Source organism: Silurus aristotelis (assembly GCF_946808225.1).
Source record: "Silurus aristotelis genome assembly, chromosome: 3".
Lineage (NCBI taxonomy): Eukaryota > Metazoa > Chordata > Actinopteri > Siluriformes > Siluridae > Silurus > Silurus aristotelis.
The window spans coordinates 29,397,274-29,422,350 of record NC_139576.1 but is presented as its reverse complement, the minus strand read 5'-3'; the positions used below and the strand labels follow the sequence as shown (position 1 = coordinate 29,422,350).

Here is a 25,077-nt window from a genome sequence, read left to right as displayed (position 1 = left end):
TAACATACTATATATTTTATTCAGACCATCTGACATGTACAACAGGGAAATCTCAGCAGTCTGTGTGGCCTATGTGCATCAAACTGCTGTAAGATGTACTCCATTTAAAAGCCGGCCATTTTGGGGAGGTGTGTCATATAATTATATATAATATAATATATATTCCATATATAATACATAATTATAATATAATATATTATAATTATATAATATATAATATTAATTATTCTATATAATTATTCCATTGTTCCATATTCCATTATTACATTGGTACTAACTAAATATGAGTTTGTCCAAGTTCCTGAAGGTAAAGCAGATAAAGTTTGATATTGATTTTATTTGTTAGCAATGGTTAAGGTCAGTAAAGTTGGTGTCATCTATATCTATCCATCTTCTAAGCCATGGTTACATCCTGGGATTTATGATCTATAATTATAGATATAATAAAGTGTGTACAAGATCATATTACTCAGGAGAGGGATACAGAAGTATTTAAAATCGGTAGATGTATGATAGCATAAAACATCACATATTTAGCTCTTTAGCATCTTATAAAACCTCTTCTTGTCTAAAAATATAATATTAAAGACAAAGTTGATTTTTTTTCAAAAAAAAGAGTGGATAGACACTTATAGATTTTATGTTTATTTAGAATCAGTTTGTTCAAAATTAACTTACATTTCCAACATAATTACCGTATTTTTTAAACACGCCACAAATCACATTGTGCAAATAAAATTTTCCCTTGAATCAACCTGAATAAAGAATTGTCAAAATAATCAAGTTACTAAAGGCATGTTTTTAACTAAACATGTAGAGTTGTAGTAGAGTTTAAACTTTATAAGTTTAAAAAAAAATCACTGCATGCCATTTCTCATCCAGAGGTATTTTGTCTTTTTCTAATGAGATATATGAAAAGAGGTTGGCTTATGACATACAATATGTCTTATTCAGACCATCTGACGTGTACAACAGGAAAATCCCAGCGGTCTGGATGGCCTATGTGCATCAAACTGCTGTAAGGAGATGTACTCCATTCGAAAGCAGGCAGCTGGTTGCATGTTGGTCCACTAACAGCCAACAGCTCGTACTGCCTAAATAAGCCATAGGATGTCATCTGCCCAAAAAAACAAACGACAAATCAAATCAAGACAAATCTGAATTCAGATTTCTGAATACATATTCATACATAATTGTTAGTGTGAATGCTCTCATATAACACACACTGAGGGACACTGAGGAACTTCCCTCAGATGTTGCAGTCTAAAAATAATCAGGTGTACAAAATTTACATAAACTCACAATTCTGAATTTTAAAAGCCCAAAACATTCAGTACTTTTATTAGCCTTTAGAGTTCGCTGGATGTCAAACATTTTCTACATCAAAGCCATCCAATATACGTATCATTTACTTTTTATTTGTTAAAAATTAAATTTTAACAGAACACAGAAAATAATTTCTTGCCTTCATGTCTGTTCCACCATGAGGTCTCTGTTTAAGAGCTCCAAAAGGGTATGTTCCATTGGCTGGGTTCAGATCGGACCGTGCAGAGATTGCATTCTCGCCATTATGGGCTGGATTGCAGCCATCACACTTCGACAAAGGATCATTCTTAAAGTTGTTGTACCTGACACAGAGATAAAAGATTATATATATATATATAAAGAAAGAAGAAGAAGATATATATATATAAGACCAATTCACAATTAATCTGAAGTTGAAGGTTGAGGGATATTTTAGTTTAATGAATTCAGACATGATTTGATGTATGATCATGTTTATACCTCATTAAGTGTACCATGGATTCCATGTCAGTAACAAGGGATTCGTTGCGCTGGAATATCTGAGCTCTTGGATTGCCATTAAAGGAGAACCATGAGCCATACTTCTTCACAAGATCTGGGCCTCCATTCGCATTAAACACTTCATCAAAATACCTAAAACAACATAGCACACTAAAGCACACTTTGTCTTATTTTCACTGACTCTACATCTAGAAAGACAGTGACATGAGGGACACATGAAAGTCACATACTACATTACTTATTTTGTGAAGTAAAAAATAGGGAAATTTTACTGTCATGAGAAAACTGAAAGTACAATTACTGGAAGAGCAAAATGTTAAACCTATAGAGACTAAATATATACTCAATTTATTTACTTCTGTAAAGCTGTTTTGGGACAATAAATATAACTAAATAAAACTAAATTGAACTGAATTTTAACAGACAATCTCTTGATCCCACTTTTCCTCACTGCAGACAGCCAGGGATTCTCCAAGGGGGTAAATATTCTTAAAAGTTTGTAGGTAGCTTATAGGTAGCAAAATTCTATTTAAAATGCAATATTCAAAACTGCAATGCAATATACAAAATGTATTTCTTTATTTACATTTTCTATTACTATATGTGCAAAGTTTGGTGTAACGGTAGTTTTAATATGTAACATACGTACTAATATTAACTTTTTATAATTTGCAAAATTAAAATAAAAATGTGTTACTCAAATTGATTTGATGTGTGTAACATGTTCAAGCAGAAATCGTAGCAAAATGATCATTTAAATGTTATTTGCGCTAAATAAATTTAGACTGGCGGTTAGAACACTTAGGATCGCATTTTTATTATAACACTATGGGATATTTGAAGCAAAATTTAAGGTGTATTTTAAAATGCGTTCTGAGCAGATGGTATAGCAAAAAGGTAGCAAAATGATGATTTAAAATATCTTTCTTTAATGCATTTAATTCACTGAAACGTTAGACGTTTGAAAATGCATTTTCATTTAACATCCAGCAATGAATGTATTTAGGTTTATGTATTTAAATGCATGACCATGCCCAACTCCCAACTTTAATTTTCCTTTTGCACGAAACTTTGCACATATAGTAATGTCATGTCATTTTCTCCTGCTTATCCGTAATTCGGGTCGCGGGGGCAGCAGTCTAAGCAGGCCCCCGCCTTCGACTGCTGCCCAATTCTCACAGCACCGTCCCCACGGACCTTGATATTTCCCTCGTAAGGGACCCCCGGAGCATAGAGGGTTAAGGGCCTTGCTCAAGGGCCCAAGAGTGGCAGCCTGGCGATACCGGGGCTTGAACCCCAGACCTTCCGATCGGCAACCCAGCGCCTTAACCGCTGGAGCCACCACTTCCCCCGAAATATAGTAATGGAAAATGTAAATTTAAATACAGACATACATTTTGGGTCCATTTTTTTTTTTTGTTTGTTTGTCTATATCTAAATGCCCAAACACTAAGGATTACTTTCATTTACTTTACTTGTGCTCTAATGTCTCTGTAAAATAGATAGCATTAGTCACTGGATCAGAGAGCTTCTTTACTTGCTAAACACTGGCAAACAAATCAAAGGTTATAGAGGTTAGGCAAATTGTTATTCTGAAGGTTTAGTAATAAAAGTATAAAACACACCAAATGTACCCTGCATGAAATAGTGTTATCAATAACTTTAGTAAAATATTAGAAGATGGAGGCCATGGTAACATTCAGGCAGCCTCAAGATGTTTTAGCAAACTATTTGACAACTCAGGAGGGGGAGACCAGTTAATTGAACCAAATAATGCTTAGATTTAATTAAAAAAAGATTTTTTTTTTTAGGTCTCTTCAATATTGCCAATCTAAGCAGTGTCTTTTGAACTGGAAAATTTTAATCGTGTCCTTTTTTTTAAGTGTAATAATTGAAGGTTAGTAACACTTAAGGAGCCAGTTGATCTGACCCTCACATTATGCCCAAACCAAGTGACTTGGGGATGTCTGTGGGTCTCCCAAGAGGAGGTGATATAAGGTGACTGAGCCCAGAGAAATCTAAGCCTTTAAGCCACTATAAACCTCTTCCTCACCAAAGACAGCAGAAGGAAAATTAAATCTTCTTCTTCTTCTTCTTTCGGCTGCTCCCATTAGGGGTCGCCACAGCGGATCATCCGTCTCCATACCACCCTGTCCTCTACATCTGCCTCTTTCACACCAACTACCTGCATGTCTTCCCTCACCACATCCATGAACCTCCTCCTTGGCCTTCCTCTTTTCCTCCTACCTGGTGGCTCCATCCTCAGCATTCTTCTACCAATATAATTCATGTCCCTCCTCTGCACATGTACAAACCATCTCAATCTCACCTCCCTCACCTTGTCACCAAAACATCCTACATGCGCTGTCCCTCTAATAAACTCATTTCTAATCTTGTCCATCCTCGTTACTCCCAACGAAAACCTTAACATCTTCAGCTCTGCTACCTCCAGCTCCATCTCCTGTCTATTACTCAATGCCACTGTCTCTAATCCATACAACATCGCAGGTCTCACCACAGTCCTATAAACTTTCCCTTTCATTTTTGCAGATACCCTACTATCACAAATCACTCCTGTCACTCTTCTCCACCCACTCCACCCTGCCTGCACTCTTTTCTTTACTTCTCTAACACACTCTCCATTACTTTGCACTTTTGACCCCAGGTACCTGAATTCCTCCACCTTCTCCAGCTCTTCTCCCTGCAACCGCACAGCTCCACTGCCCTCCCTCTCATTCACACACATGTACTCTGTCTTACTCTTACTGACTTTCATTCCCCTTCCCTCCAACACATATCTCCACCTCTCCAGGCTCGTCTCAACCTGCTCTCTACTCTCACCACAAATCACAATATCATCCGCAAACATCATAGTCCAGGGAGACTCCTGTCTGACCTCGTCCGTCAACCTGTCCATCACCACTGCAAACAGGAAAGGGCTCAGGGCCGATCCTTGATGCAGTCCAACCTTCACCCTGAACCAGTCTGTCGTACCTACTGCACACTTCACTGCCGTCACACTGTCCTCATACATGTCCTGCACCACCCTCACATACTTCTCTGACACACCTGACTTCCTCATACAATACCATAACTCCTCTCTTGGCACCCTGTCGTTCGCTTTCTCTAAATCCACAAATACACAATGCAATTCCTTCTGTCCTTCTCTATACTTCTCCATCAACATCCTCAAAGCAAATAAGGCATCTGTGGTGCTCTTCCTCGGCATGAAACCATACTGTTGCTCACAGATGGTCACCTCTTCTCTCAGCCTGGCTTCCACTACTCTTTCCCATAACTTAATGGTGTGACTGATCAACTTAATTCCCCTGTAGTTACTGCAAGACTGCACATCTCCTTTATGCTTAAAGATCGGTACCAGCACACTCCTTCTCCATTCCTCAGGCATCTTCTCACCTTCCAAAATCCTGTTAAACAACCTGGTCAAAAACTCCACTGCCATCTCTCCTAAACATCTCCACGCTTCTACCGGTATGTCATCTGGTACAACCGACTTTCCACTCTTCATCCTCTTAATCGCTGCTCTCACTTCCTCCTTACTAATCCTATCTACATCCTGCTTCACCAACTCCACATCGTCCAACCTTCTCTCTCTCTGATTTTCCTCATTCATCAGCTGCTCAAAATACTCCCTCCACCTTCTCAACACACTCTCCTCACTAGTCAACACATTTCCCTTTTCAGCCTTTATTACTCTAACTTGCAGCACATCCTTCCCAGCTCGGTCCCTCTGCCTGGCCAATCGGTATAAATCCTTTTCTCCTTCCTTAATGTTCAACCTCTCATACAGCTCTTCGTATGCCTTTTCCTTGGATTTCGCCACATCCCTCTTCACCTGCTGCCGCATCTCCTTGTACTTCTGCCTACTTTTCTCATCACCATGTCGATCCTACTTCTGTTTTGTTAACCTCTTTTCCCTTATGCTCTCCTGTACTTCCTCATTTCACCACCAGGTCTCTTTGTCTTCCTTTCTATTTCCCGATGTCACACCAAGTACTTTTCTAGCTGCCTCCCTTAATCACTCCTGCAGTAGTTCCCCAATCATCCAGCACCTCTTCACCACCACCGAGCCCCTGTCTGACCTTTTCCCTGAACCTCACACTACACTCTTCCTCCTTCAGTTTCCACCATCTTATTCTTCTTTGTCCTTACTCTCCTCCTCTTCTTCTTCGCCTCCAAAACCATCCTACAGACGACCATCCGATGCTGTCTAGCTACACTGTCCCCTGCCAACACCTTACAGTCTCCAATCTCCTTCAGGTTGCATCTCCTACATAAAACATAGTCCACCTGTGTGCACCTTCCTCCACTCTTATAGGTCACCCTATGATCCTCCTTCTTCTTAAAATAAGTGTTCACCACTGCCATTTCCATCCTTTTAGCAAAATCTACCACCATTTGCCCTTCCACATTCCTCTCCTTAAAACCATACCTACCCATCACCTCCTCATCAGCTCTGTTCCCTTCACCTACATGCCTATTAAAGTCTGCCCCAATCTCCAATTGTTCTTTCCTAGACACCATCTACCACTTCATCTAATTCACTCCAGAATCTTTCCTTCTCCTCCATCTCACAGCCAACTTGTGGAGCATAGGCACTGATGACATTTATCATCATCCCTTCAACTTACACCTTCACGATCATCACCCTATCAGAAACTCTCTTCACCTCCACTACACTCTTACTGTACTCTTCATTCAGAATCACCCCTACACCATTTCTCTTTCCATCCACACCATGATAAAACAGTTTAAACCCACCTCCAATGTTCCTGGCCTTACTCCCTTTCCACTTGGTCTCCTGAACACACAGCATATCTACCTTTCTTCTCTCCATCATATCAGCTACCTTTCTCCCTTTACCTGTCATAGTACCAACATTTAAAGTACCAACCCGAACCTCCATTCTCCTGTACTGCTCCTTTCCCTGCTGTCTCTGTAGACGTCTTCCTCCTCTCCTTCTCCTCCTTCGGCCAACAGTAGCCCAATTTCCACCGGTACCCTGTCGGCTAACGATACCTGTGGCGGTCGTGGTTAACCCGGGCCTCGACCGATCCGATATGAAATTCTTATTTGTGATCCGCATATTTGATTTGGCACATGTTTTTACGCTGCATGCCCTTCCTAACGCAACCCTCCCCATATACCCGGGCTTGGGACCGGCACTAAGAGTGCACTGGCTTGTGCATCCATAATGGCTGGGTTAAGGAAAATTAAATAAATAAATAAATAAATTAATAAATAAATAAATAAATAAATAAATAAATAAAACTGAAATAAATAAATAAATGAATGAATGAAATATATTGAAATGATTACAGAAGAATACAGAAATATAGTGTTGAGATCTAGTGCTTACGGAATATTGTAGCTGGACCAGTAGCTGGTGTTATACAGTTCTTCAGTTTTATCAGCAGTTCGGATCATACCTCTTAAAAAAAAAAAAAAGATAGTAAGTATAAAGTAAATACTGTTCAACTCAGGATAAACAAAAAGCTTTGGAGAATTACTTCTAAAAATGCTTTTGTCTACTGGTAGATGGAAGCCCTGAATCCAGATTTAGTGACCTGGAACCAGGAAAAGTTTAAAATGTGAATTAGGAAGTCACTATACTTGTGTACATGTCTGATTGACCCCAATAACAACCTACAACACTGTAATAAAGTTCCAATAGGTGTTGTGTTAACCATTTAACTTTTTGAAGGCATTACAACCTAATTCTCTTAGTAATATTCCCCAAGTTTAAAATGAGGGCTTTTAATGGGTTTTGTTTCATTGCTTTTTTTTTTTTATCTTTCACCTAATATCATTACAATTATAACACTCTGTAACTTCTTTAAATGCATTTTGTCTACAATTTTAGAGTTTCTATACAACAAGGATAAAGATATCTCAGTTTTTATTTTTTATAACTTTATACTTTTAGATGTTGTTTGGTGAGTAACAATCAAGTGCTTCAAAAATAGAAACAAATGGAATAAGTTTTTTACCCAGACAAATTTGTCATACTTTCATTCAGTGTGATTACAAAAATATTGTGTTGACTTGAATTAGCAAGCATAGTTAAAAAAAATTTTACTTATTATAGTTAAATTGCCTGCACTGAACATTAAATAAAGTACCATGAATGTAAAAAAAAAAAAGATGAATCCAAATTAAACTTTACTTACGGTATTTGCTCAAGCACAGTTAACACCCCTTCCTTCAGATCGAGTCTGCCTGGAGTGAAACTCTTATAGTCAACTATCATCCACTGGTTGTTGTACCTGAAGTAAAAAGAGTAAAAGAATAACGACTGGAGCAAAAGTATACTTTCAATGCTTTTCTTTCTTCAGGCATGCAATATTTCACTAGTAAAAGAAACAAGCTAATGTAAAGAGTCATTCTTGACAGAAAAACTTATTTGTTTACTCCTTACGTTCCACTGTTGTACTGACTAAAAATGTCGGCCCACTCTTTCCCAGATCGAGCAAGTCTGTTTGCCACAATGTTTCTCAGCCACTCCATGACAGAGCCTTGAGGTGTTACAAACTTCCACAAGTCAGGGTTACTGTTACCAATTGTGGTTTCCAGTGTAACCTGAAATAAAAGGTGACATTGCAGTGTATAAGACATTGTATATTCTTTTATTTAGTTACACTTATTGCTTTGTGTAACCTTTTGATGACTTCCAGACTTCACTGATTCTACTGTATAGCTTTCACATGTAATTGATGACACTGCAGCACATTTGAAAGACCATGTCACCAGTGATGCTGAATATGATTTTGGAGTTTATCAATACAGTATTATGACTCTGAACATTTATTTTTTTTCTGTTAAAGAAAGAAAAAAAGAACAGTTAAAGAACAATATCAAAACAATATTCTCAACAGGAAGAAGTGTTAATACTTTCTAAAGTGAGAACAGTTTCACATATAAATCCAGAACTCCCAACCAAACTGTGCTTCCTTTCTTATCCGCATCATTATTTTTGTAGAAAAACAAGCAGCCATTTACCAGACCACTGCTAAGAATGTAGAAATCATCTCCAGAAAAGATAGAGCCAGGGTAAGAGGAGAAGGCCTGAGTGTTACCTGGAATCAACATCTGATCTGAAGAAACAATGGTGAAAGTAGTGTTTAAAAAGTTGAGTCGTATGTAACAGAATATTTAGCAGAGTATAACATGTATTCACCTTTTACAGATGTACGGAATGAAAAGACATATTTCTTCATAATCCTAAGCATTGACTGGTAGTTGTTCCATGTGTCATGTGAGACAAGAAGGTCCTTGTTGCCAGGCAAGAGTTTGATTAGAGCAGAGCAGGAACCAGATCCAACTGTACGTGATTGACTGGATTTGTTAAGTGCGGCCTCCAAATCCTCCAAGTCTCCACCCATCTGGAAAAGTCTGGACCATGAATTTAAAAAATGTAATAAAATGCTACAAAAGTCAGGTATCTATGAACAAAAGCATTGGACTATTGCAATTTATTCACTAGACCACACAATGGTGTTAGTAATTAGAAAAGTTTTCATAAAAGTAATATTAATATGCACAGCTCTTATTATATTATTATGAACCGGAAGACATTTAATTAAGACAGTGTAAACAAAAAAAAACAAAAAAAAGGCTTTGGGAGACCACTAATGGTCACTGATATTGTAAAGATTTCTGATATACCACTTTGACTAAACTGAAACATAAAAAATTATTTCCTACATTTCCTATTAGAAATGTTAACAATAGAATTTAGTAAGATTTTCATTTTCAACACTACAGTTTTGCCACATTCATCAAATATAACTAATATAATTCAATTAACTATAAAACTTAAAGTCAGCTGCAACATTTGCTGAGACTGTAAAAAAGACAAAAACTAGCACAAGCACTGTGGCATTATGTTTCAAATGGCATAATTTTGTGGCATTAACATTATGAAAATTAAAACCATTGTGCATAATTAATGCACCACATAAAACAAAGTGAGAATTTCTATACTGATTATCTGAGTTAAGCAGAAAGACTTGAGAGCATGTATATTATACTCTAGAACAACTTATTATAAGTAGCATTATTGGATATAAAACAAGTTCAATTCTGCACTACTATTTAACACACTGTCTACATTTCCAACCACTTAATAAGCTGTCAAGTGTCAACCTGCACCAGAACAGCTAACAAATTATATATTTACATTTATGACTTTTGGCAGATGCCCTTATCCAGAGTGGCTTACAACTAAGCAGTTTAGGGTTAAGGGTCCTTCCCAGCAGTGGCAGCTTTCTGGTGCAGGGATTTTAACTCATGACCTTCTATCAGAAGTCTAACATCTTAACCACTGAGCTACTACTTCACAGCATGTTTTAGACTCAGTCAGATTCAGTTTAACAGTCTAAAAAATGCTTGTTCACTTTTAAGATTGTGGTGTCACAGATCCCCCACAGAAGAAAAGAGAAAGCTTACACCACACTCACAGAAATCCAAAGGGGTTCAGGTTGACCACTGGCTCTGGAAATCTATACTTTCCATTATATCCATCTTCCAATCCTTTTAGCTGCAGCAATGACAAATGGACCTAAAGGAAAACAAAGATTCTTCATGCATTAAATTAAGCCTAAGATTAATGTGCATCATGTATGGAGATAACAAACATGATTTCTTCACAGCTATTGACAAGATTCATGTTGCCGATCTGGATTTAATTGTAGTTAGAAAAATCTATTAGTAATAAATAGGGCTGCAACAGTTAATAGATAAGATAGATAATAATCGATTATGAAATTTGTTGTCAATGAATGCTGTTATCGATTAGTCGGGCTGCTTATGCATTTGTACACCAATGTATATTTTTTCCTTTTTTTTTTTCTTTTTTTTTTTTTAATCCAGCCATTAGGGAGGCACAAGCCAGTGCACTCTTAGTGCCGGTCCCAAGCCTGGATAAATGGGGAGGGTTGCGTTAGGAAGGGCATCCAGCATAAAACATGTGCCAAATCGAATATGCGGGTCACGATTTAGAATTTCATACCGGATCGGTCGAGGCCCGGGTTAACAACGAGCACCACAGGTATCGTTAACCAACAGGGTCCCGGTGGAAATTGGGCTACTGTTGGCCGAAGGAGGAGAAGGAGAGGTGGAAGACATCTACAGAGGCGACAGGGAAGGAAGTCTAGAAGAGTGGAGGTTAAGGTTGGTACTTTAAATGTTGGCACCATGACTGGTAAAGGGAGAGAGGTAGCTGATATGATGGAGAGGAGAAAGGTAGATATGTTGTGTGTTCAGGAGACCAAGTGGAAAGGGTGTAAGGCCAGGAACATTGGAGGTGGGTTTAAACTGTTTTATCATGGTGTGGATGGAAAGAGAAATGGTGTAGGGGTGATTCTGAAGGAAGAGTACAGTAACAGTGTAGTGGAGGTGAAGAGAGTTTCTGATAGGGTGTTGATCGTGAAGCTGGAAGTTGAAGGGATTATGATAAATGTCATCAGTGCCTATGCTCCACAAGTTGGCTGTGAGATGGAGGAGAAGGAAAAATTCTGGAGTGAATTAGATGAAGTGGTGGATGGTGTACGTAGGAAATGGATGGTGATTGGTGCAGACTTTAATGGACATGTAGGTGAAGGGAACAGAGATGATGAGGAGGTTATGGGTAGGTATGGCCTTAAGGAAAGGAATGTAGAAGGGCAGATAGTGGTAGAATTTGTTAAAAGAATGGAAATGGCAGTGGTAAATATGTATTTTAAGAAGAAGGAGGATCATAGGGTGACCTATAAGAGTGGAGGAAGGTGCAAACAGGTGGACTATGTTTTATGTAGGAGATGGAACCTGAAGGAGATTGGAGACTGTAAGGTGTTGGCAGGGGACAGTGTAGCTAGACAGCATCGGATGGTCGTCTGTAGGATGGTTTTGGAGGCGAAGAAGAAGAGGAGGAGAGTAAGGACAAAGAAGAATAAGATGGTGGAAACTGAAGGAGGAAGAGTGTAGTGTGAGGTTCAGGGAAAAGGTCAGACAGGGGCTCGGTGGTGGTGAGGAGGTGCTGGATGATTGGGGAACTACTGCAGGAGTGATTAAGGGAGGCAGCTAGAAAAGTACTTGGTGGGACATCGGGAAATAGAAAGGAAGACAAAGAGACCTGGTGGTGGAATGAGGAAGTGCAGGAGAGCATAAGGGAAAAGAGGTTAACAAAACAGAAGTAGGATCGACATGGTGATGAGAAAAGTAGGCAGGAGTACAAGGAGATGCGGCAGCAGGTGAAGAGGGATGTGGCGAAATCCAAGGAAAAGGCATACGAAGAGCTGTAGGAGAGGTTGAACACTAAGGAAGGAGAAAAGGATTTATACCGATTGGCCAGGCAGAGGGACCGAGCTGGGAAGGATGTGCTGCAAGTTAGAGCAATAAAGGATGGAGATGGAAATGTGTTGACTAGTGAGGAGAGTGTGTTGAGAAGATGGAGGGAGTACTTTGAGCAGCTGATGAACGAGGAAAATGAGAGAGAGAGAAGGTTGGATGATGTGGAGTTGGTGAAGCAGAAAGTGGATAGGATTAGTAAGGAGGACGTGAGAGCAGCGATTAAGGATGAAGAGTGGAAAGTCGGTTGTACCAGATGACATACCGGTAGAAGTGTGGAGATGTTTAGGAGAGATGGCAGTGGAGTTTTTAACCAGATTGTTTAACAAGATTGTGGAAGGTGAAAGGATCCCTTAGGAATGGAGAAGGAGTGTGCTGGTACCGATCTTTAAGCATAAGGGAGATGTGCAGACCTGCAGTAACTACAGGGGAATTAAGTTGATCAGTCACCCCATGAAGTTATGGGAAAGAGTAGTGGAAAGAAGAGGTGACCATCTGTGAGCAAAAGTATGGTTTCATGCCGAGGTAGAGCACCACAGATGCCATATTTGCTTTGAGAGTGTTGATGGAGAAGTATAGAGAAGGACAGAAGGAATTGCATTGTGTATTTGTGGATTTAGAGAAAGCGTCTGACAGAGTGCCAAGAGAGGAATTGTGATATTGTATGAGGAAGTCAGGTGTGTCAGATAAGTATGTGAGGGTGGTGCAGGACATGTATGAGGAAAGTGTGACAGCAGTAAAGTGTGCAGTAGGAACGACAGACTGGTTCAAGGTGAAGGTTAGACTGCATCAAGGATCGGCCCTGAGCCCTTTTCTGTTTGCAGTGGTGATGGACAGGTTGACGGACAAGGTCAGACAGGAGTCTCCCTGAACTATGATGTTTGCGGATGATATTATGATTTGTGGTGAGAGTAGTGAGCAGGATGAGAAGAGCCTGGAGAGGTGGAGGTAAGCGCTGGAGAGAAGGAGAATGAAAGTCAGTAGGAGTAAGACAGAGTACACGTGTGTGAATGAGAGGGAGGGCAGTGAAGTTGTGCGGTTACAGGGAGAAGAGGTAGAGAAGGTGGAAGAGTTCAGGTACCTGGGGTCAACAGTGCAAAGTAATGAAGAGTGTGTTAGGGAAGTGAAGAAAAGAGTGCAGGCAGGGTGGAGTGGGTGGAGAAGAGTGACAGGAGTGATTTGTGATAGTAGACTATCTGCAAGAATAAAAGGGAAAGTTTATAGGACTGTGGTGAGACCTGTGATGTTGTATGGTTTAGAGACAGTGGCATTGAGTAAAAGGCAGGAGGCGGAGCTGGAGGTAGCAAAGCTGAAGAAGTTAAAGTTTTCGTTGGAAGTGACGAGGATGGACAGAATTAGAAATAAGTTTATTAGAGGGACAGTGCATGTAGGACGTTTTGGTGACCAGGTGAGGGAGGCGAGATTAAAATGGTTTGGACATGTGCAGAGGAGGGACATGAGTTATATTGGTAGAAGAATGCTGAGGATGGAGCCACCAGGTAGGAAAAGAGGAAGCCCAAGGAGGAGGTTCATGGATGTGGTGAGGGAAGACATGCGGGTAGTTAGTGTGAAAGAGGCAGATGTAAAGGACAGGGTGGTATGGAGACGGATGAGCCGCTGTGGCGACCCCTAATGGGAGCAGCCGAAAGAAGAAGAAGAAGAAGTATATTTTTTCCTTTTTTAAACAAACTTGTTATTTGCTGCGTTTCTCTGTCCCATTCTCTCGTAATAGCATTTGTCTACTATAACAGTTAACTTCTGTTTTCAAAATGCTTGTTATCAATGTATGTATACTTATACATATTTAATTATTATACAAAATTAAATGAATTAATATATTCTAGATGTTTAACTTCACAACTGAACAAAATGTCTGGTTTTTATTGTCAAAACAATGTTGTATTATATTTTATATAGATTTCATACACACTATATAATATGTATATACTGTGTATATATATATATATATATATATATATATATATATATATATATATATATATATATATATATATATATATATATATTAAGCATTGTTGTCATCTGCAATTATCATTAAAAACAATACAATACAAATGTGGGTCCTACAATCCAGAACCTAAAGGAAGGATTAACTTTTGAATAGAATCTAAACTCTCTCTCTCACAAGCCAATGATTATTCACCACAACTACACATACCTGATGCCAAAAAGGTGACTCTGAAGCTTTCTTGATTTGCTCGTTTACCCACTGCAGGTTAATGGTAATGTATTCTTTCAGCCGTCGACAGTATCCCAAGTCAAATAACTCACAATATCCCATCAGTGTGTTCATCCAGTGCTTATTGATGAGCTAAAGTTTATACACACACACACACACACACACACACACACACACACACACACACACACACACACACACACACAAAGAGAATAATAAGAGTTTAAAAAAAATAAAATCTGCTAAATACTAAATCAACCAAAACTTACTCTTATAATTCTACAGAAGTTGGATTTCAAATCCATGCCCACTAACCAGACTACTATTGTAAATGATCTCTACACACATGGCCTGCTAATTTTAATGAAGTTTCTTTTTAAATGTTATATCTTTTAGCAATAGAATTTCACAATGTAGCATTAGAAAAAGAAAAAACTCCTAAGACACCTTGAGGAACCCATCCTCATCTGGGACCATAAGTCATGACTGCTCTATAAATATACACACCAAACTCAAACAGTAGTAAGTGTGTATGAAAGATGTTTGGTATGTGTAGTGGATTTTGTAGAATGTGCCAGAAACTGAATTTTGAACAAAGTTGTCCCTGTGCCCAGCTTATATACAGTGGGTACGGAAAGTATTCAGACCCCCTTAAATTTTTCACTCTTTGATATATTGCAGCCATTTGCTAAAATCATTTAAGTTCATTCTTCTTCCTTATGAATGTACACATAGCACCCCAAACTGACAGAAAAACACAGAATTGTTGACATTGTTGCAGATTTATTAAAAAAGAAAAACTGAAATATCACATGGTCCTAAGTATTCAGACCCTTTTCTGTGACACTCATATATTTAACTCAGGTGCCTTCCATTTCTTCTGATCATCCTTGAGATGGTTCTACACCTTCATTTGAGTCCAGCTGTGTTTGATTATACTGATTGGACTTGATTAGGAAAGCCACACATCTGTCTATATAAGACCTTCCAGATCACAATGCATGTCAGAGCAAATGAGAATCATGAGGTCAAAGGAACTGCCTGAAGAGCTCAGAGACAGAATTGTGGCAAGGCACAGATCTGACCAAGGTTACAAAAAGATTTCTGCTGCACTTAAGGTTCCTAAAAGCACAGTGGCCTCTATAATCCTCAAATGGAAGACGTTTGGGACTACCAGAACCCTTCCTAGAGCTGGCCGTCCGGCCAAAATGAGCTATCGGGGGAGAAGAGCCTTGGTGAGAGAGGTAAAGAAGAACCCAAAGATCACTGTGGCTGAGCTCCAGAGATGCAGTCAGGAGATGGGAGAAAGTTGTAGAAAGTCAACCATCACTGCAGCCCTCCACCAGTCGGGGCTTTATGGCAGAGTGGCCCGACGGAAGCCTTTCCTCAGTGTAAGACACATGAAAGCCTGCATGGAGTTTGCTAAAAAACACCTGAAGGACTCCAAGATGGTGAGAAATAAGATTCTCTGGTCTGATGAGACCAAAATAGAACTTTTTGGCCTTAATTCTAAGCGGTATGTGTGGAGAAAACCAGGCACTGCTCATCACCTGTCCAATACAGTCCCAACAGTGAAGCATGGTGGTGGCAGCATCATGCTGTGGGGGTGTTTTTTAGCTGCAGGGACAGGACGACTGGTTGCAATCGAGGGAAAGATGAATGCGGCCAAGCACAGGGATATCCTGGACAAAAACCATCTCCAGAGTGCTCTGGACCTCAGACTGGGCCGAAGGTTTACCTTTCAACAAGACAATGACCCTAAGCACACAGCTAAAATAACGAAGGAGTGGCTTCACAACAACTCCGTGACTTATCTTGAATGGCCCAGCCAGAGCCCTGACTTAAACCCAATTGAGCACCTCTGGAGAGACCTAAAAATGGCTGTCCACCAACGTTTACCATCCAACCTGACAGAACTGGAGAGGATCTGCAAGGAGGAATGGCAGAGGATCCCCAAATCCAGGTGTGAAAGACTTGTTGCATCTTTCCCAAAAAGACTCCTGGCTGTATTAGATCAAAAGGGGGCTTCTACTAAATACTGAGCAAAGGGTCTGAATACTTAGGACCATGTGATATTTTAGTTTTTCTTTTTTAATAAATCTGCAACAATGTCAACAATTCTGTGTTTTTCTGTCAATATAGGGGGCTATGTGTACATTCATGAGGAAGAAGAATGAACCTAAATGATTTTAGCAAATGGCTGCAATATAACAAAGAGTGAAAAATTTAAGGGGGTCTGAATACTTTCCGTACCCACTGTATGTGGCATGTTTGATAGTTTAAAACATTTATTGGTGAACAATGTGTTTATTTCAATAATAATATTCTGTTAATGCTTTTTGTTAAAGTTGTATATGACTTTATAGGGGTTACATTTATTTCTCTCTCTCTCTCTCTCTCTCTCTCTCTCTCTCTCACTCACACATACACACACACACACACACACACCTCCTTGTATCCATTATTGTTCCCCTTTAACTCCTTATTTTAACCACTAGGATTTGTTTTTAGAAAGTCGAATTCCTCAAGGAAACTGGCTCCTGTGGTCATTAATTAATGTTTAATCTCCAGTAGTAAGGTGACAAACGATCTAATCCTGCTATAAAGCAATACCAACCTGGTTCAATCTGGTTAACCACTGTTAACATACAAACATCACAATAGACCCATAGCTGTTAAAATTAAAAAAACATTCTCAATGTTAAACATAATAATAATAATAATAATAATAATTCAATTCAAAAAATTTTAATTTGTATTGCGCTTTTAACAATGAAAATTGTCTCAAAGCAGCTTTACACAGATAATGTGGTAATAAAAAATTTATATGTTCTTTATAAGTGTACGTTTGTCCCTGATGAGCGAGCCAGTGGCAACTCTGGCAAGGAAAAACTCCCCCTTTACCACCCTAAACAAGCTGAAAGTGATGTGATTTAATCCAGTTCATTTCAGTATAGCGTTTTTAACAATGTACATTGTCCCAGAGCAGTGTTACTAAAATAAAATATTACAAATATAAATCAGAAATTTGTCACTTTAAATATTAAAGGTCGAACCGATTTTACCAAAACTGATAGCTAGTTTGGATCGTACTTACCAATAACTGATTAAATCAACCAAAAAAATTTATAAATACTGGATTACAAAAAACTAAACAAAAAACAAACAAACAAAAAAAACACTCCATGTAAAATAGAACTGAACTTTATTAAAACATTAATAAAAATACTGAATCATGACAATGTGCTAGGTAGAATAAATAAGAATATATTAATTATATTAATAAATATTAAAGAAAATAAAAGACACATTCAAATTGAAAGTTACATCCAAAATGGATAATAAAAAAACACCATGTGGTGTCATTGATTAACCTTTAGAGGCCGCTCTTGTACCGTCTATCGTAACCCGGAAAAATAACATTATGAATTTTTGCTGATAGCCGATAGTTCCAGCAATCACTAACCACAGTAACCAATTCTTTATCAGTGCCTTAAATAATTATATTTTCCTAAAACAATTAATATTACAAAAATCATCATAGAATAAAGTCGAAATTATGAGAATAAAGTTGTATCACTACGAGAATAAAGTCGTAGCACCATTGGTTGAACAACTAGTGCGCCGGTGTTACACCAGATTTTTTGACCATCGTATTTTTTTTTTACTTTAGAGGTCAAACGCTTCCTAAAATTGATGACCCAGAAAAGATAAGTACGTAAAAAAGAAGTACGTAAACAGCGTAAATTCAATCATCAACGCTCTTTAAACGTTCGTGTGAAAACGCGCCTGGTGCCCGTTACCCTGTTTGCGCTTGGAGAATAATCTGTTGTCGTGCAGTGGAGGAACCATGCGCGAATTAAACTTTACAGAAAAAGACTCATTTACATATTTGAGCAAAAGCGCCCTCTAATGTCAAAATACGATGATCACAGAATCCGCTAGTGCAGGGGTCGGCAACCCGCGGCTCCGGAGCCGCATGCGGCTCTTTCATCCATCTTCTGCGGCTCCCTGTGGCTTTGGAAAATAAATAATGAGTATTTAATTAAAATGTATTTTATTTTAGTTCGTTAGTTTTTAAAATGTAATTCTAAATTTTAAGATTTTGGTGATCTTGTAAAATCTAAATAAAACGTGTTAAAGTTTTTTGTCGCTCTTCATATGCGTCACAACCGCTAATGTGCGACACCAACCGGCACGCGACTTCTTAAACTTTGGTTGACGGCACACAGAAGAGGACGGCATTTTTGGTTTGCTGCCGGTGGATAATTTATGTTCGGCGTTCATTTCATAAATACAAGAAGGACTCAAATAGACATCGAGTATTTTACTTGAAAGTAACCTTCAACCCAATGTCTTTTTTTAAGGAGTTCAAATTTTTTTTTGTTGCATGCAGAAATGTAATTTCATTCTCTCTGCAGTTCATTGATTTCATAAATGCAACACATTATGGTTTGATTATACATAGCATAAAGGCAAAAAAAAAACGTTACATGTAGTGTTAATTCAATTTAAATGTCCAAATGGTTTTGTGGCTCCCAGTGTTTTCTTTTCTGTGGGAAACAGGTCCAAATGGCTCTTTGTGTGGTGAAGGTTGCCGACCCCTGCGCTAGTGTATCCTCCTCTTCAAATAGAACACAGAGGTAATCATCGAAATCAGACAGAAATTGCCTATTTTTTAGACTGAAATAGCGACCAAAGGTTGACTCTAATTATTATCTATTGATACATCTGCATCCTATTTATGCTTATATATATATATATATATATATATATATATATATATATATATATATATATATATATATATACACACACACACACACACAGGTGCATCTAATTTAGGATAATAAATGTAGTGGAGGTGGACATTTTAAAGGCAGACTAACAGGTCTTTGAGGGTCAGAATTCTAGCTGATAGACAGGTGTTCAAATACTTATTTGCAGCTGTATCATACAAATAGTTTAAAAATCATATATTGTGATTTCTGGATTTTTTTTTTTAGATTATGTCTCTCACAGTGTACATGCACCTACGATGACAATTTTAGACCCCTCCATGATTTCTAAGTGGGAGAACTTGCAAAATAGCAGGGTGTTCAAATACTTATTTTCCTTACTGTGTGTGTGTGTGTGTGTGTGTGTGTGTGTGTATATATATAATTTATCTTGTCTGCATAAGTCTTAAGTAGCCTATATATATATATAATATATTTATTTATATAGGCTACTTAAGACTTATGCAGACAAGATGTGTGGCATATTGTTGTACATGTTTGGTCTGAGACTGAAGCTAGGGAAAGTGCCATGAAGTACTGTGGAAGACATCCTGCATGGTACCGCCCAAAAGGCTGGGAGCACAGTAAAAGTCATGTTTTTTTTTTTTTTTTTTTTTACTTTTCTAGTGCTTTTAACACTATCCAATCTGTGCTCTTGGGGGATAAGCTGGTGTACATGGGAGTCTGTCTACCTGGATACATGATTACCTCACAAACTGACCACAGTATGTAAGGACTTGTGACTGTGACTCTGACATGGTTGTCTGCAACACTGGAGCCCCGCAGGGAATGGTCCTGGCTTCATTCCTCTTTACCCTCTACAGTGCAGACTTCATGTTCAGCTTAGCAACCTGTCACTGGCAGAAGTTCTCTGATGACTCTGCCATTGTTGACCTGATCACAGATGATGACAGGTAGTCCAAAGGACTGATCCAGAACTTTGTGGACTGGTGCAAACAGAGCTGCCTCCAGATAAACGCAGGGAAGAAACGAACTGGTGGTGGATTTCCGTAGGAACAAACAAACTTCATTATCACCAGTGAACATTCAGGGAAGGGACATTGTGAGAGTGGACTCTTACAAATACTTGGGTGTTCATCTGAACAGCAAACTGGACTGGACAGATTATATTGAAGCAATTTATAAGCAGACTCTTTCTGCTGAGGAGACTAAGGTCTTCAGGAGTGCAGGGAGAGCTAGAAGACCTTTTTTGACTCTGTGGTGGCCTTAGCCATCTTCTATAGTGTGATCTGCTGGTGCAGCAGCATCTCTACTGCAGACTGGAAGAGACTGGACAAGCTGATCAGGAAGGCCAGCTCAGTCCTAGGGATTCCCCTGGACACTGTACAGAAGGTGGGAGAAAGGAGGATGGTGGCTAAACTATCATCATTGCTGGAGAACGACTCTCACCCCCTGTATGAAACCGTTTCGTCTATGAGCAGCTCTTTCAGTGACAGACTGTTACATCCTAAGTGTCTGAAGGTACAATACAGAAGGCCTTTTCTCCCTGCTGCTATTCGACTGTACAATCAGAGCCGCTCCCAGTGAACCAGTCACCATAATACACACTTTTTGTGTTTTTATCTGTGCAATAATAACATTTTGTGCAATAACTGCACAATAACACCAATTGAAACCGTGCAATATTATTGATGTGCGATGTTTGAAAGTGTAACTACTTTATTCGTGTTTTTATTTCTTATGTATTTATACACCGTGATATACTTGTATTATGTCTCTATTTTTTATATATTTGCACATTTCATTTCTTTGCTGTTGTAACACAGAAACTTCCCCACTGTGGGACGAATAAAGGTATATCATTTTATTTGAAGATGAGGTGTTATTTAAGAGGAATATAAATCTGCACACCAATACTTCAGCTGGTGCTGCTACAACTTTATTATCGTAGTTTGACATCATTCATGTAGTGCTACAATTTTATTCTCAGAATCTTAGGGGTTTTTTTTCACGTGGCACTAAAACACCATAGTAATCTTTGGCTTGCTCATCAGGGATTAAAATCTACACCCAGGTTTCACTGTTTTTGACACTACCTATTGTTGTTAGGTGTAAATCAAATGAATCTTAATCTTCTGCTTATCACTAAATTGTGCTGGTCATGGTCCAAACCTGTTTATCAGTGTCTAGATGAGAAGATGTGAGGATAAAAGGTCAGTATTAAATACCTGTGACGTGACTGCACCCTCCACAATACCAGCAGCATAAGCCTGCAGTGTGTCATTGTACTTGCCATTTGTTTTGACTTCCAGATATGACCACCTGAAGAAAAAAAAACAGGAATAATTTGGCTCTATTTAAAATGATACATTTATTTGTACCTCTGAAATCTACAAATTATAATAGTCACAAACATGTGACTAATAAAGATGCAGATTTTTGGCAACAATGGCAGGAAAAAACTTCCATGGGAGAGGAAAGACTCATTTTAAAAAGACACATCCTCTTCTGGGTGACGTCAGTGTGATTATGAATCATTACAATGACTGAAGGACCAATCAACCAATAGAAATTAAGCACAAATATACATTCTTGAATATATTTATGAATTTAAAAATTTCACAATGGCTAAGAGAAAGTTAAGTCCTTTATTATTCTCCATAAGTATTTAAACTCTTTAGACAGAAATAGCTACTTGGAAAAGTTGTTATATTAAGGTCTACAATATGATGCTTTATTGGGAAATTAGTAGTGTGTAGTCAGCTTTCAGAATAGTGGATCTGAAAGTGATTTTTTTAGATTAGGTTTGTGAACCTGTTGATCATGTATCCCAACAGTGTGAAAGTGTTCTGCAACTGAACAAATTCAAATAATCATTAAGACAATGCATTTTAATTTTACCAATTTCTTGGAATGTCTAAGAAGAACGTAGGGTGCAAATTGTTACATGACTTAATTGTGCATTGTTTTGAATACTGCGTTGTAAACAAAAGATTACTAGACTGTAGCTGATGTTCTAAAATCTTGTTTTTGTCGCTCTAAAGCACTGCACATTGCTGTACACTCTGACTACAGATGTGGAAGAGTAAATGATTGTAATCTGTCTATACAGCGCCACCCAGAGGAGGAATCATTTCCTTAAATTCCTCTTAAACGATGAATTACACTTTTCACGTTAGTTGTTTTGGTTATACTGATCTTGTTTCTCAAAGTAACGATGTCATGTTACCTATAACTTTAGCATGTAATAACTGTGGATGACCTGGTTAATGATGTAAGTAAAGAAAAGGTGTAATGTAAGTCTGCAGTCAGATCACAGATTAATATAAAAGATTATGTGACGTTGAAGTCAAGACAAAAAAATTAAAGCAAAGCAAAAAACGAGCAGATGTTTGGGAGAAGATCCCTCAGTCCTACCCTGTGTTTACAATGTCATCAGTGAAGTTAACGAATGCGACAGGATCTGTTTGAAAGCCCTCCTTTAACTGCACTTGTCCTGTCTGCTGGTTAAACACTGCAGAGCGCAAGTGTGTGTGTGCATGTGAGATCACACACACACACAAAACATACAAGAGAAAGAGAAACATGGCGTTCAGCGCGACAACCTGAAAAAAAAAGAGTTATAATCATGTGATTTTAGTCTCCAGTAGCAGTCATGTGATCTCCAACCCCCCCCGTGGGATGTGTCCCAATTCGCCTTCTTCAAATCTTCACTGAGTAAAGATCAGCTCACTAAAAACATCGATAAAATAATGCTTAACGAAAATAGCTTAACAGCTGTTTTCATCAACATTTCATCACAATATCCAGCTTTTCTTGAAAAGTCTGTCTTTATATATACCTGTAGGTGTAACTACGACCAAATCAGCTTCTTCTCCTCTCTTTTATTGTGGAATAAAAAAAACAGCTATTAAATCTACACGAATATATTTGAGCTTGTAGGTTTTGCTACAGATGCGGTTTGCTGGCTTTGACTGGGGCTCTGTGATCATCCAATCAGCTGCCGACGTGTTCAGACGCCTTCTAAGGGGCGTTAAAGTGGCTGAATCGCAGTCTGATTGGTTAAAGCCTCAGATTCATGAAACATAGTTTATAAAATCAGACACTTGGTGGCGCAGCTCCATGAAAAAACGCACCCAAGACAAACGGTATAAAATGAAGATAATTGAGGAAGTCCTAAGAGGCCTTGCATTATATGTTTTTCTTTTTGGTGTTCTAATTCACTAATTTTCACATGATCTCGACATAACAAAAGCTGTTTTTCTCGTCATCACGACTTGATTTTCTCGTGATCTGGACATAAACAGTTTCCTCGTGATCACGAGAATTTTCTGTGTATTCGGCATAAGAGCATATTCTACAGGATAATGGATTATGGATAATAGCCATAACCATTTGTGACAGATTTCACGTGGACGTGCGCCGAAAGCACAAATGGTTATGGATCTTCTCGATGCTGCTGCTATAACGCTGCCCCAACAATATAACCAAATACACATTAAAATTTAGAACTGTACTCCAGGCCTCCTTACCTACATCAGTACTTGACTTAACTAACACTATTTTGGTTAATGAACATAAATGTCCACAAGCACAAAATCTAGCGGAACATCTTCCCAGAAGAGTGGATGGAATTACAGTGGTGTGAAAAAGTGTCCTGATTTCTTTTTTTTTTTTTTGCATGTTTGTCACACTTTAATGTTTCAGATTATCAAACCAATTTAAATATTAGTCAAAGATAACACAAGTAAACACAACATGCAGTTTTTAAATGAAGGTTTTTATTATTGAGGGAAAACAAAATCCAAAACTGCAGGCGTTTCCCCACTGTTAGAACTGTGGTTTATTAAACCTGAGCTAAATTTCTCTCGCCACACCCAGGCCTGATTACTGCCACACTTGTTCACAATCAAGAAATTAATAGGACCTTAAATAGGACCTGCCTGACAAAGTGAAGTAGACCAAAAGATCCTCAAAAACTAGAAATCATGCAGAGATCCAAAGAAATTTAGAAACAAATGAGAAAGAAACTAATTGAGATCTATCAGTCTGGAAAACGTTATAAAGCCATTTCTAAAGCTTTGGGACGAACCACAGTAAGAGCCACTATTCACAAATGGCAAAAACATGGAACGGTGAAGAATCCTATCCAAACCATCTCAATCTCGCCTCCATTACCTTGTCTCTAAAACGTCCTACATGCGCTGTCCCTCTAATAAACTCATTTCTAATCATGTCCATCGTCATCACTCCCAATGAAAACCTCAACATCTTCAGCTCTGCTACCTCCAGCTCCACCTCCTGTCTTTTACTCAGTGCCACTGTCTCTAAACCATACAACATCTCAGGTCTCACCACAGTCCTATAAACTTTCACATTCACTCTTGCATATACCCTTTTATCACAAATCACTCCTGTCACTCTTCTCCACCCACTCCACCCTGCCTGCACTCTTTTCTTCACTTCTCTAACACACACTCTATTACTTTACACTGTTGACTCCAGGTACCTGAACTCCTCCACCTCTTCTCCCTGCAACCGCACCACTCCACTGGCCTCCCTCTCATTCACACACATGTACTCTGTCTTACTCCTACTGACTTTCTTTCCAGCACATACCTCCAGCTCTCCAGGCTCTTCTCAACCTGCTCTCTACTCTCACCACAAATCACAATATCATCCGCAAACATCATGGTCCACAGAGACTCCTGTCTGACAACGTGTCCATCATTACTGCAAAGAGAAAAGGGCTCGAAGCCGATCCTTGATGCAGTCCAACCTCCACCTTCAACCAGTCTGTCGTTTCTACTGCACACTTCACTGCTGTCACACTGTCCTCATACATCTCCCGCACCCCCCTCACATACTTCTCTGACACACCTGACTTCCTTGTACATACCACAACTCCTCTCACGGCACCCTGTCATACGCTTTCTCTAAATTCACAAACACACAATGCATCTCCTTCTGACCTTCTTTGTACTT

General features: G+C 38.7%; 1 protein-coding gene across 2 annotated transcripts; it reads right to left on the bottom strand.

The window, feature by feature from the left end:
- Positions 1-618: 618 nt before the first annotated feature.
- plbd2 (phospholipase B domain containing 2) lies at positions 619-23,090 on the bottom strand. 2 transcript variants are annotated; one of them, XM_083537763.1, is made up of 12 exons: positions 22,510-23,090; positions 21,321-21,414; positions 14,333-14,485; positions 10,287-10,387; positions 9,005-9,219; positions 8,827-8,921; positions 8,246-8,406; positions 7,998-8,093; positions 7,187-7,258; positions 1,786-1,938; positions 1,466-1,628; positions 619-1,117 (listed from the first exon to the last, which is right to left on the bottom strand). In XM_083537763.1, exons 1-12 carry the CDS (start codon positions 22,677-22,679, stop codon positions 947-949), a joined length of 1,644 nt encoding a protein of 547 aa, XP_083393889.1. In that variant the 5' UTR covers positions 22,680-23,090; the 3' UTR covers positions 619-946. The 2 variants fall into 2 exon arrangements, with proteins under 2 accessions (XP_083393889.1, XP_083393890.1); XM_083537764.1 differs by lacking the exon at positions 14,333-14,485 and having other exon boundaries at positions 22,510-22,733.
- Between the last annotated feature and the right edge of the window lie 1,987 nt (positions 23,091-25,077).

Bases quoted from the DNA above. Each gene is read 5' to 3' on its own strand.
- plbd2 (XM_083537763.1), bottom strand. From the start codon at position 22,679: ATGTTTCTCTTTCTCTTGTATGTTTTGTGTGTGTGTGTGATCTCACAT. The intron at 10,388-14,332 runs GTATGTGTAGTT...GTTTTCCTTTAG, and splicing joins AGTCACCTTTTTGGCATCAG to GTCCATTTGTCATTGCTGCA. The intron at 8,094-8,245 runs GTAAGGAGTAAA...TTTTTACTTCAG, and splicing joins AGTCAGTACAACAGTGGAAC to GTACAACAACCAGTGGATGA.